This window comes from Pelodiscus sinensis, chromosome 6 (genome assembly GCF_049634645.1).
Source record: "Pelodiscus sinensis isolate JC-2024 chromosome 6, ASM4963464v1, whole genome shotgun sequence".
NCBI classification, from domain to species: Eukaryota; Metazoa; Chordata; order Testudines; family Trionychidae; genus Pelodiscus; species Pelodiscus sinensis.
In genome coordinates this window covers 90312605-90325141 of record NC_134716.1, presented here as the reverse complement: position 1 = coordinate 90325141, position 12537 = coordinate 90312605, and the positions used below count along the sequence as shown (strand labels likewise).

At 47.1% G+C, this 12537-nt stretch overlaps 1 protein-coding gene across 4 annotated transcripts in view; it reads right to left on the bottom strand.

Moving 5' to 3' along the window:
• The window catches only part of CENPK (centromere protein K), a 102312-nt gene that overhangs the window by 18365 nt on the left and 71410 nt on the right, over positions 1–12537 (bottom strand). For all 4 annotated transcript variants that reach the window (XM_006117003.4, XM_075932390.1, XM_075932391.1 and 1 more), the window contains 4 exons: positions 11940–12022; positions 11706–11804; positions 11293–11428; positions 6225–6278 (listed from right to left, as the gene is read on the bottom strand). In XM_006117003.4, coding sequence (XP_006117065.1) covers positions 6225–6278; positions 11293–11428; positions 11706–11804; positions 11940–12022 — 372 coding nt within the window. The remainder of the gene's footprint in view (positions 1–6224; positions 6279–11292; positions 11429–11705; positions 11805–11939; positions 12023–12537) is intronic.

Genomic DNA, 12537 nt, shown 5'->3' with positions numbered 1-12537 from the left:
AGTCTGCACTTTAAAGTGAAGCACAACAATGTCATAGTGACTGGATTTTAGCATCTTAGCACCAGAAAAGACGGTTACTTACCTCGCAACTGTTGTTCTTCGAGATGTGTTGCTTATATCCATTCTGTCTAGGTGTGTGTGTGCGTCCCGTGCACAAGTTCTGGAAGCTTTTTGCCCTTAGCAGTACCCTTTAGGCCAGAAGGGGAGCCCCCTGGAGTGGTGCCAGTATAGCCTAGCATATAACCCCCTGCTGGCCCTCCACCCCCTCAGTTCCTTCTTGTCGGAGAGTCCAACAAAGGTGGAGGTGAGCGGGATCGGAATGGACATAAGCAACACATTTCACAGAACAACAGTTACGAGGTAAGTAACCGTCTTTTCTTCTTCGAGTGCTTGCTTATGTCCATTCCGTCTAGGTGATGCCAAGCAAACCCCTAAGGACGTGGGGTCGGAACCTAGAGCGAAACGGACTGCAGCACTGCCTGACCTACCGCTGTGTCCTGACTAGCTTGTTGCGTGATGGCATAATGCTTGGCAATGGCGTGGACCGAGGACCAGGTGGTCGCCCTGAATATATCCATGACTGGCACCTGGGCTAGGAAGGCCATGGAGGAGGCCTGGGCCCTAGTCAAGTGGGCCGTGATAGGAGGGGTCACCCTCCCTCTAAGATTGTAACAGGTCTTGATACACGATGTAATCCATGACGAAAAAGACTGAGCTGATAATGGGGAACCCTTCATTCTGTCTGCTATGGAGACAAACAATGAGTGGACTTGCGAAACAACCGCGTCCTGTCTAAATAAAAGGCAAGAGCCCTCCTAACATCCAGTGAGTGGAGTGCCCTCTCTTTCTCATTCGCATGCAGCTTTGGATAGAATACTGGCAGGAACATCTCCTGGGACATGCAGAACAGGGAAACTACCTTAAGGAGGAAAGCCGGGTGTGGGTGCATCGTCATCATGTCCCTCGAAATCACTGTGTACAGAGGTTCTGAGGAGAGGGCCCGCAGCTCAGAAACCCTCCTGGCTGAGGCCACCAGAAACGCTACCTTCCACAAGAGGTGGGAGAGAGAACACGTAGCCAACGGTGGGCACATGAGCCTTCGCAGTACCAGGTTCAAATCCCACTGCGGCACTGGCCGACGCATGTGGGGGTATAACCTGTCCAATCCCTTCAGGAAGTGTTTCACCATATCCTGCACAAAGAGTGACCCCTCCACCCTCTCCCTGGTGGAAGGCTGTAATGGCCGCCAGGTGTACCCTAATCAAGGTGGTAGACAGCCCCTGGCCCTGGAGGTTGAAAAGGTAGTCCAAAATAAGAGGAATAGGGGCCCTTTCCGGGGCCGCCCCTTTCTGATTGATCCAAATAGAAAACCTCTTCTGTTTGGCTAGGTAGGATGGTCTAGCGGAGGGTTTCCTACTTTCCATGAGTATCTTCCTCACCGGGTCTGAGCAAAGGAGTTCTGCTCCCCAGCACCCGCAGCCACTGATCATCCAAGCCTTGAGGAGGAGGGATTGGAGGTTCCGCCAGGGTGTTGCATGACCCCGGCAGGTAAGTGGCCTGCAAATGAACCCCCTGCGCAATGCACAGATCCCAGAGAGCTAGCACCTCCTGGCACAGGGGAGAGGAACAAACACCACCTTGACGGTTGATGTAGTACACCACCATCACGTTGTCCATGAGATTGGACACACACTTCCCCTGTAGCTGGGGCATAAATGTCCAACAAGCCAGCCAAATCACCCTCAGCTCCCTGACATTGATATGCAGGTTCCTTTCTGCCCCTAACCACATACCTTGCGTACGAAGATCCGCCAGGTGGGCACCCTGTCCTGCATTGGAGGCATCGGTCACCAGCTGGACCGTGGGGGAGGGATGGTGGAACGGGATCCCTTCGCATACTTCGGAGTCCCTCAATCACCAGTTCAGGGTCGATAGGATCACTGGAAGGACCATCACCACTAGGTCGATATGGTCGCGGGCTGGCCTATACACCGTCACCAGCCAGTTCTGGAGAGGCCTGAGGTAGAGCCTGGCATGTCACACCACATACGTGCATGCTGCCATGTGACCCAAAAGCCTTATGCAGTTCTGCACCCTGGTCATGGGGGAAGCCTGGAGGCCACGAATGATGTCATCCAGGGATAGGAACTGTGGACATGAAGTGACGCCCTATCACACATCACATCCAAATGTGCCCCCACAAACTCTATCATTTGGGTGGAAGTAAGGATGGACTTCTCTTTGTTCAGTATGAGCCCCAACCCTAAGAACGTTTCCCTGGCTAGGTCAATGTTGGACAAAAGTTGGCCCCTTGACTGCCCCGATCAGCCAGTCGTCTAGGTGTAAGGGTAAACGTGCAACCCATTCCTTCAAAGGAATGCCGCCACTACCACCATGCACTTGGTCAGCGTACCAGTCTCCTAGATCGAGGGAGGGGATGATGGAGGCTAGTGTCACCAACCTGAATTTTGACTTTCTTAAGAAGGCGTTGACTCCCCTTAGGTCCACGATGGGGTGGTGACCCCCCCTTGGATTTTGGGATCAGGAAGTAGCGGGAATAAAAGCCACTTCCCTGGCAGGATAGGGGGACCTCCTCTACCACCCCTAGAGAAAGAAGCATGGAGACTCCCTGCCTGTGCAGGGTCTCGTGAGAGGGGTCCCTGAAAAGGGACAGGGAAGGGGGATGGGATGGCAGAGAAGAAAGGAATGGGATAGAGTATCCCCTCTGTACCGTGTCCAGTACCCAACAGTCCATGGTGATAGCTCACCAGGCCCAGAAAAAGGGGGATAGCCCCTGGCAAAAGAGTCGATCTATGGGAACGACTGGAACTCCAGCCTCGGGCACACCTTCAAAAGCTGGGCCTAGGCCCCTGGGACTTATTGGAGGATCCGGGGTTCTGGTCGTGGGACCCCGTGATCTCCTCCTATTCCCCCTGGCTGTGGGAGCCCTAGACCTCCTCCTACTATCAAACCGCGGCCCTTGCTGATAGCCTCTCTGCATCCTCTGGTTGAGTGGATGCTGCTGCGGGGCTGGGGTGTGAATGCCCAGGGTTTTTAGGGTGGCCCTTGAATCTTTAAGGGTATGTAGCTTGTCATCTGTTTGCTCCGAGAACAACTCAGAGCTCTCGAAGGGGAGGTCCTGCAACGTCACCTGGACGTCCTGCAGTATGCCAGCGATCTGGAGCCACGAGCCTCTATACATAACAATGCCCGTGGCCATGGCCTGAGCTGCCGAATCCACGGCATCCAGGGCGGCCTGCAGCACTGTTCGTGCAAGTAGTCTTCCTTCCTCCATAAAGACAGCAAACTCCCGCTGGGAAGGCTGGGGCAGCTGGTCTTTGAATTTGTCCACCGCCACCCAAGAATTCTACACATACCAGCTGAGCATTGCTTGCTGGTTTGCGATCCTCAGTTGTAGGCCCGCAATAGCATATGCCTTCCGCCCCAGCAGGTCCAACTTCTTTGGCTCCTTACTTTTCGGAGTAGGGCCCCACTGCCCCTGCCTCTCCCTCTGGCAAGCTGCCTGACCCACTGCTGAACCCGGTGGTGGATGTGCGAAGAGATGCTCATGCCCAGACTGGGGCACAAAATACCTCCTCTCAACCCCTTTTTGTGTCGGGGGAATGGAGGCTGGTGTCTGCCATAAGGTCTTGGTTATCTTTACCACCGTTTTATTCAGAGGGAGGGCGATCTTAGCCGGGATATCAGCCATAAGAATGTCCACCATTGGATCCTCCTCCTCCTTAACCTTCTCTGCCTGTATCTCCAGGTTCTGCACGAGGCACTTGAGGAGGTCCTGATGGGCTCACATGTCTGTCACAGGCATGCCAGGAGATGGATCTGCTAAAGCCTCGTCCAGTGATGAGGAATCCAGCAGCTGGGGTTGAACCATAACCGTGGTGCCAGGCTCAGTACTGGGACCAGGGCTCTGTGCAGGGCCTGCTGGGGTGGTTCAGCCGATTCACCTCTCAACCTCAATCTCTGAGCCTGGGTCCCTGGTGAGCGGGATGGCCGAGGAGGCAGACCTACGGCTACAGTGCACCGAGATCGCCATAGACCCTGGTCTCGATATGTCAGGCCTTGCACCTGATGATAGGCCCACAGTGTCCAGAAAGGCCACTGCATAGGCTGCTGCCAGTGTGGGGGCCATGGGTGGGCTGCGATGCTCCAAGTGGTGCTGAGATGAGGACCGGTGACCTGAACTGGAGTGGTGTGCCGACCTACAGGACGAGCGAGACTCCCTAGATGCAGCCAACCATCGAGAGGAGACTAACAAGACCAGAGACTCCATATCAGACTCTGAAGAGTATTCCGTCGCCGACCACGGCAGTGCAGAAGACCCTTGATCCCCCTGTGCTGCATGGTGAGCCATGGCAGTTGGTTTCCCTCTATGGGGTACAGGCAGTACCGGTGGGGGCAGCATGGCGTGGGACTCTGGTTCCGACTCTGCAGGAAGAGGTGCCCTCCTCCATGGTGCCTCCTGCTCCATGGACGGACTCGCTCTTGCCTGGGCGAAGGCCTGGGCAGTGCTGGCTGCAGTGCTAGGGCTGGCTTAGGCACATGGGTCTCGCGGCCCATGTGCTCCTCGATGCGGTGCTGGGCCTGGGGAGGCCGTGAGCTCTATCAGCTCCCGGGCTGCAGAGAATGACTCTGGCGTGGATGGCCTCCGGACCTCCTCCAGGGACAGGTCCTAGCCCCCTTCATCTCCTGATCCTACTGGGCTCCTCCCTTGAAGCACCGGCTCCCAGGGGCAGGCACTCCGGTCCTGCTTCCGCAGCGACCTTTCACTTTGTGTCCATTCACTAGTCGATGGCACCAGCGATTGAGATCAGTGCCGGGAAGGCGCCGTGTGCCTTGGAGCCCCTTCAGTCTCTCTAGTCGACGCCAGTACGCTCTTTACTGAGAGTGCCAGCGGCTGAAGTACTGACTCCATTAACAAGAGCTTAAGCCTGGAGTCTCTCTCCCTCTGCGTACTCAGCTTAAAGGAACTGCAGAACTTGCAGGCGTTAGTTAAATGGCACTTCAAACAATCTTTGTGTGGATCTCCGCGGGGCATGGATTTGGAGGACTGGTGACAGGGTTTGAAGCCCTGGCATGCCCTCCTCCCGGAGGGAAGTGGGGAAACTACTATCAATACTATCTAATCACTGTCTACTAACAATCAACTGCTAACTACTCCTAAGGAGAAATTATTTACATAAGAAAGCTAATGGTGCACTTGTAAAGGCAAGCAGAGGGTTCCAGCAATGCAACGGCCACGGGAAGAAAGAAGGAACTGAGGAGGTGAAGGGCCAGCAGGGGGTTATATGCTAGGATATACAGGCACCACTCCAGGGGGCTCCCCTGCTGGCCCAACGGGGACTGCTAAGGGGAAAAAGCTTCCATAACTTGTGCACGGGGTACACACACACACACCTTATGAATGGACATAAGCAAGCACTTGAAGAAGAATGTTAACATTTCTCAGGCCTTCCCTGAGAACAACTGTTGTTCTTCAAGGAGGTTTCTCAGAGAGTTTGCTATAAAAAGTCTGTATTCCAAATACTAAGTTTAGGGTAGAGAAGGTGATATCATCCAAAAAAACCTTTTTAGATCCATCAGATTTATGTCTTGCAAATTAATAATTTATCTGAATTTTTACAAATTATAATAGAAGTGTCCACTCAATCTGAGCATCCTTGGCAATTTAAAAAAATATATATACTGAACACAGATCTATCAATTCCTACAAATTGAATTGAATAACTCAACAAAATGAATATATTAGAAATTGACTTAATGCTGCATTATATTTTAACTGCGTACATTCAAATAGTACAAAACATAAAAGATAAACATTTTAGTTCAAATTTTAACCAACCCATTTTAAAAATTCTTTTCTAATGCGAACCATGAAGTAAAAAGTTATAAAGCCCTACTTAAAAATTAGTGAATATAAAAAGAACTTAAGTTTGATTTTGTATCTTGAAATTTAGCCTATAATTTTCCAGTTCAAATTATATGTGCAGTTTTCTAAATTATATTTAAATATTAAATAAGTTTAGTACCAGACAGTTACTTTGCATGCTCTGAGAATTAAAAGAGGAACCCAGTAAGATTTTTTGAACGCTATTTCTATTATTTTAATTATTTTAACACACTATCATTCATTTTGCTAATGAACAATTGCAGATTTTGAGCACTGTAAGAAAAAAAAGTGGCACCACATACAAATATCACTTTACCTCTAAAATTTCATGTAATGTTACCAGTTGTACAGTTCGCTCTTCCACGGGAATCTACAAAAGCAGCAACAAATTATGTTTAAATTCAAATAATAGAGTCAGAAAAGAATGTTAATTGATAAAGAAAAAATCTCAATACAAACATTCAGAGCAATGAACAGACTTGTTTTTTTAATTTAAAAATGTCACATTAAAAAAGTTACATATTTAATCATATATTCAGCAACAAGTTGAATGTCAACTCTAAACAAATGTTTCCTTAAACTAAGTTGAAAAGAAGATATTAAATATTCCATCTGTCAAAAATGAGATTTGCATTTTATTCAAACATCTTATTAAACAAGAATGGGAATTAAAAATTACTCAATCTGGTAGACTGGTGTAAGATCAGTAAGAAAAATCATGAGATCAATTCTAGTTAATTTTCTAAAATTCTGGGCAAAGAGATGTTATTATACAAATATTATATTTTGTTTTAAGAGTTTGGTCCATAATATCTTAAGGCAGCGTTTCTCAAAGTGTAGGTCGCGACCCCCAGGGGGGGGTCGCAGCTGCCGGGTTCCCCGGGGTCCTTCGCGCCACTTCCGGGGATTCCTGAAATGTGCTCCCCTCCCACAGCTGTGTAGCGTGCCAGGCACGATGTGGGAGGGAGTATCAGCCCCGCTGCGGCTTCCCTGCAGCACAGTGACGGCAGGAGGGATGAGTCAAGCACGAGTGGGGCTTTTTTTTTTTTTGCTTAACTCTTTTTGGCTCTCCCACTTTTTTTTTCTTTTTGCTTAACAACTTTGGTGTGTGTGGAGGTGTCACACAAATTCAATGAGCATTTTAGGGGGTTGCGTTATCAAAAAGTTTGAGAACCCCTGCCTTAAGGCTTGCTCTTCTCTACTACACATTTGTCTCTGTGTGTGTCTATTCAAGAACTTCTCCTAAATGGTAAGAGCTAAGACCACCAAATTTGATATACAGATTCCTCTTGCCAGAACTTCAAGCAAAGTAAGGACCTGTTTGTGCCTGGAAAAAGGGATGTGCCCAAAATGGGACTGCTTCTCATCAAACCATACAGAAAAGAAAAAGAATCACCAGGCAGGGGCTGGCTGAGAACATTTCCCCCCCACCCGGGACTACCCCAGCCCTGAGCTTCCCAATTCCCATTTAGGGAGGACGGGGGGGGCTGAAGCTTTTGTATGGGAACATTGCTGGCTGTTCCCCTTCATCAGGGAGTAAGAGGAAAATGCACAGTTTGCTATGTTCCTCACTCTGGCTGGGGGGCACACTGGGCAGACAAACTAGGACCTGCCGCAGCTTGGGGATATGCACCCCTCCCCAGGCTGTGCCTGCTGGAACTGCAGCAGTCATATAGAGGTGCTTTCAAATCAGGTCCCAAGCTGCTGTCTTGAGAGAGGGCTAGGGTAGTCCTCTCTTCACAGTGAAGCCTGTACTGAAGCCCTCATACCCAGCCTCACCCGAGAGCAATGTTTTAAATGAAGCATGTACATTTTTATTTTATTTTCCAGAATAAGAAAAATTAATTGAGTTAAGAACCTGAGCAACACCAGATAAATCTTCTAATCTATTTATTTGACTTTGTCTGCCTCTCTGTTCAAGAACTCCTAAAAGGTAAGAGTGAGGACCACCAAATTCAATATGCATTTTTCTCTTATCAGAACTTAAACCAAGGAAAGGGTTTGGTTGTGCCAGAAAAACAGGATGTGCCCAGAATGGGATTGCTTCTCATAAAACCACATAGAAAAGAGACAGAATCACAAAGCAGGTTAAAAGGGCTGGCTGGGATCACACATCCTCCCCCCACCCCCGGGACTGCCCCAGCACAGAGATTCTCGCCCCTAAAGAACCCTTTAGGGAGGGCGGGAGGGGAGTCTCCCTCTCCCCACTGCCAGCAGACGAACCTACACCTGCCTTAGCTAGGGAACATACACCACTCCCCTAGGTGTGCCCACTGGAACTGCAGAAGCAATAGAAAGGTGCTTCTCACTTGGCCCCAAGCTGCTGCGCTGAGAGAGGGATGGGGTGGTAGTCTCTCCTTGGGGGAACCTCCACACTGAGACCCTTATCTCCAGTCCTACCATTTCATTTTCCAAAAACACAAAAACTGAGTTCAAGACCCAAGCAATGCCAGATATCTCTTCTAGTAACTATATAAAGAGAAGTTATTAATTTGCTACTTTTGAGTCCTAAAGATATTAGTTCAAGTATTACTTTTAAAGAAGCTTTTATATTTGCAAATTAAAAAAAAACAACAGATTTGACTTTATTTTTAGTAGGCCAGCAGTGTGTAATGCTTTCACTTTCTTAAATTAGTCTCCCGTTCTGTGATGTTACAAAGTTAATTGATATTACGAATTAAATCACTTTTAAGCAAAGTGGCCATCAAAACTAGGGGGCTGCACTCCCTGCTCGCTATGCTTACCAACTCCCCGCTGGCTGTTGCACCTGGACCATGGCCTCTCCTCCTATCCATGCCACAACAGGAGGCAGGGTGGCACCAGCCCTTTCTGCGGCCAGATGCTCTGCCCCAGGATCTGCCCCAGGATCGGGGCCAGGGACCAGAGACGTAGCGAAGGGGGGAAGAGGGAGACAGTTACCCCCAGGCACCATGTTAGGGAGGCACCGAGCTGGGGTGGGACTAGAGCGCACGCTGTTCTGGGCCACGTGATGCTTTCAACCGAGACCCGGGAGCTGCTGACTACATGCTACTGGCTCTCTACTCCAAGCTGAAGCAGCCAAGTTGGGTGGGAGGAGCAATGGTTTTAAAGGTAAGGTTTCCTTACCCAGCCCCGTTCCTCCGGTGCCTGGCTCTCCGGGGTGGGAGGGGGAGGAGGAGGAGGAGGATTTGATTGGGGGGTTGCTCCTGGCACTGGGGGTGCCTTGCTCTGGGGGAAGAGGGGTGAGTGCATGGGGGGGGCTGGCTTTGGTGCAGGGGTGAGGTGAGCGTATTGGGATGGGGAGCACTGTGGGGGGGCTGGCTCAGGGGGAGGGGTGAGTGCATTGGGATACGGGGTACTGGGGGGGGCTGGCTCTGGGGCAGGGATGGCTGTGCTGTACTTAAAAGTACTGAATGGGATCTTTTCAGGGGAAAAGGCAAAATGAAACATTTTTTGGTAATACACACATATAGCAGTCAACACTTAGATGCATGTAATACAGCACATACACGCACACACCTACCATGTCTTGTTTTTACCAAAAAAAAAAGACAGAACTAAGTAGCTCTTTAAAGACTAACAAGATGGTTTATTAGGTGATGAGCTTTCATGGGCCAGACCCACTTCCTCAGATCAATATGTGGAAGAAAATCGTCACAACCATATATATCAAAGTGATACAATAAAAAAAATGAACGCATGTGAAATTGACAAATCAAATTTTAGAATAGAGGGGACGTGAGGGGGGGAAGGTTAGTGTCTGTGAGGTAATGACATAGGGGTGATTGGGGAAGCCATCTTTGTAATGAGCAAGATAATTAGAGTCTTTGTTTAAAATCATACATAAGGTGTCAAATTTAAGCATGAATGAATGAATGTTTTTACTAACAGTTTTTCCACCTAATTGCTGGCCAGATTAATTAGGTGGGGGAGGGTTGGAGCTGGATCAATGCTCCCATGTTGACTGCAAGATGCCTTAGATCAGGGTTTCCCAACCTATGGGTCAGGACCCAAATATGGGTTGCCATTACATTTCAAAAGGGTTGCCAAGTGTCTCCCCAAGTGGCTCTGCCCTCCCGCCCCCATTTTTTAATTGCCCTGGGTCACCAAGTCTTCCTGAATTGTCAAAATGGGTCCCCATCTGGAAAAGGTTGGGAACTGCTGCCTTAGATGTATATTGTCTTCACTCTCATGCAGAGAGTCATCATATGCATATCTAGTTATTTGTCTATGGCACCTTCTTCTGGGTGTTGTTTTAATGCTCTCCTATTCACCTCTAAGGGACCTTCCAAAAGCAGGCACTGGCCGAAGTCAGTACTACAGATGTAACAGTGTAGTTGATTAACTGATTAATCAATAAGCAAAAGCTTATAGGTTAATGCTATAGACTATACACATCGCAGGGATGGAGCCTGGGGCAGATGGACTGGAGTTGGGGACTAGCCTCTCCCCAGAGTTGTCTGGGGCCCAAGGCTTTGACTTAAAAACACTGATAAGGACATGCAGATCCTGGTCCCACTGCTACTGCATTGCCCAGGAGCCGCCAGGATTGCTTCAGCTATTTAAAGGGTTCACAGCTCTGGCCCCTGCTGAGGTAGCATTGTGACTGTGAGCTATTTAAATAGTATCCTATTGCCTGAGCCACCACCTAGAAATTCAGTTGCATGGGCAGCAGGATAAAAATAGAAAGCAGTCAGATGTAGCTCACGGACCTGATCAAAGTGTTAGGCGGACTGGATCCGGCCCTCGGGCCACATCTTCCCAGCCCTGCTCTATAGTAACTAAGAGCTCTCGTCATCCACTATCCCTTCACCAGCTATTGAGGATATTTGCTACTAGTAGCCACAGATCAGCCATATACCAAACTGCAAGCAGTCTCATTGTACCATCTATTCCTTAACTTATCAAGTTCTTTGCTGAAGCCAGTTAGCCTTTTTTGCCTCACTGATTGATCCCTTTTGAGCCTGAATTTATTGATGGTGACTTTATATACATCTACTCTCATGTCAACACTGTAAGTTAAATAACTCTTCTCCCTTCCTGGTATTTATCCTTCTGTTGTATTTATACAGAGCAATGATCTCTCCCCTCAGCCTTCATTTGGATTGGCTAAACAAACCAAGGTCTCCTCTCATATGGTAGATTTTCCATTCCTCTGAACATCCTAGTAACATTTCTCTGCACATATTCCAGTTTGAAATCAAATTTATTAAATGTGGAAAACCAGAACTGCACACAGTATTCCAGGTCAGATCTCACCGGTGCCTTGCATAATTGTATTAACACTACATGTATGATTTAAATAGGTTTTCTAACTTTCCAGCACTGTGATTTTAAAACTATATAAAAATCAAGAAAATTTTAATAAAAACCTTTCAAATGTGATAATTTTAAATAAATCTTACTTTTTTCTTCTTTTTAGCATTTTCATCTTCCTCTGGGAGAGGAAAATGTTCTTCTAGAAACTCCCCCAAAGCACTCAAGAGCTCTTCTTTATATGCCCTTATTTTCATCATTTTACTTTTCAATTCCTGAAATGCTCTAAAAACCAATGTAAAAATAAATTTTAACTGATGTGACATGTAATTCAATAAAAAGGTTCTGTTGCTATTATAATATTGGCATCAATAATCCAAATATCACAGTGCAAGTACATCCTGTAAAATATTTGCAACGTAGATTTCAAGTGCATTTTATTACTTGCTTATTTGATCTTTACCAAAGTTATCAAACAGTATTAGCTTTTTTAAAAATCTGTTGGTCATACTAATATTTAATCCTTTACCTTTTTTTTTTGCTGAAAAAGCACTGTAAATACCTTTTTTCAGAAAACTGTACCACCTGATTTTTCATTTCTTCATGTGTTACATCAAGAGCATCTACCAGTTGTTGCTGCTCATCCAACCACTGCTGTTCTCTTTGAACATGAAAGTAGGGAAAAGTGAGAGGGAACAATGGATAATTGGAAATTTTCAGGCCTACTAAAACAATAAAACTCACTTGATTTGCTATCAAAATCATATGGGATTCATACACTAAATTCACTTTATACCTTTTCATGTCTTCCTTCAGCTTTCTAGTCTTTGACTGAACTGTAGACAGAACCATTTCAAGATCATGGTCTACTTTCTGCAACTACAAAAAGGGAAACTGAAATGTATATTATCGAGAAATGCAATTCTATGAGTGCTATGTAAAACCACACCTGACTGTGCTGTTGTGGCATCATTCAGATACTACAGTAGAGGGAGCCAAAATTAACTTGACAGATAAATCAGTAACAACCCATATCTCACATAATAGTATATTAAGAAACTAATAGTTGGCAAGAGCAACCATTATGGCACTCAAAAGTGAGAACATCACAAATAAAGGGTGATTTACTCTTACTAACCAAACTGACAATGAATGAGATAGCCATATCTTGCATATGAAAATGGTACAAGTAATAAGACAGTTTGGCTCACTTTAGGCTATTTCTCAGTAAAGAAATTTAGTGCTTGATTCTGTCAGAGGCTGAGTGCCTTCCACTCCACATAGGAGTGGACAATACCCAACACCTTATTGGCTTAGGTCCTTAGTAGAAACCTGGTTCGCTGAAGACTAACATTAAGATGTGCTCTGTCCCTTTTTGAGACTGATGTGGCTCC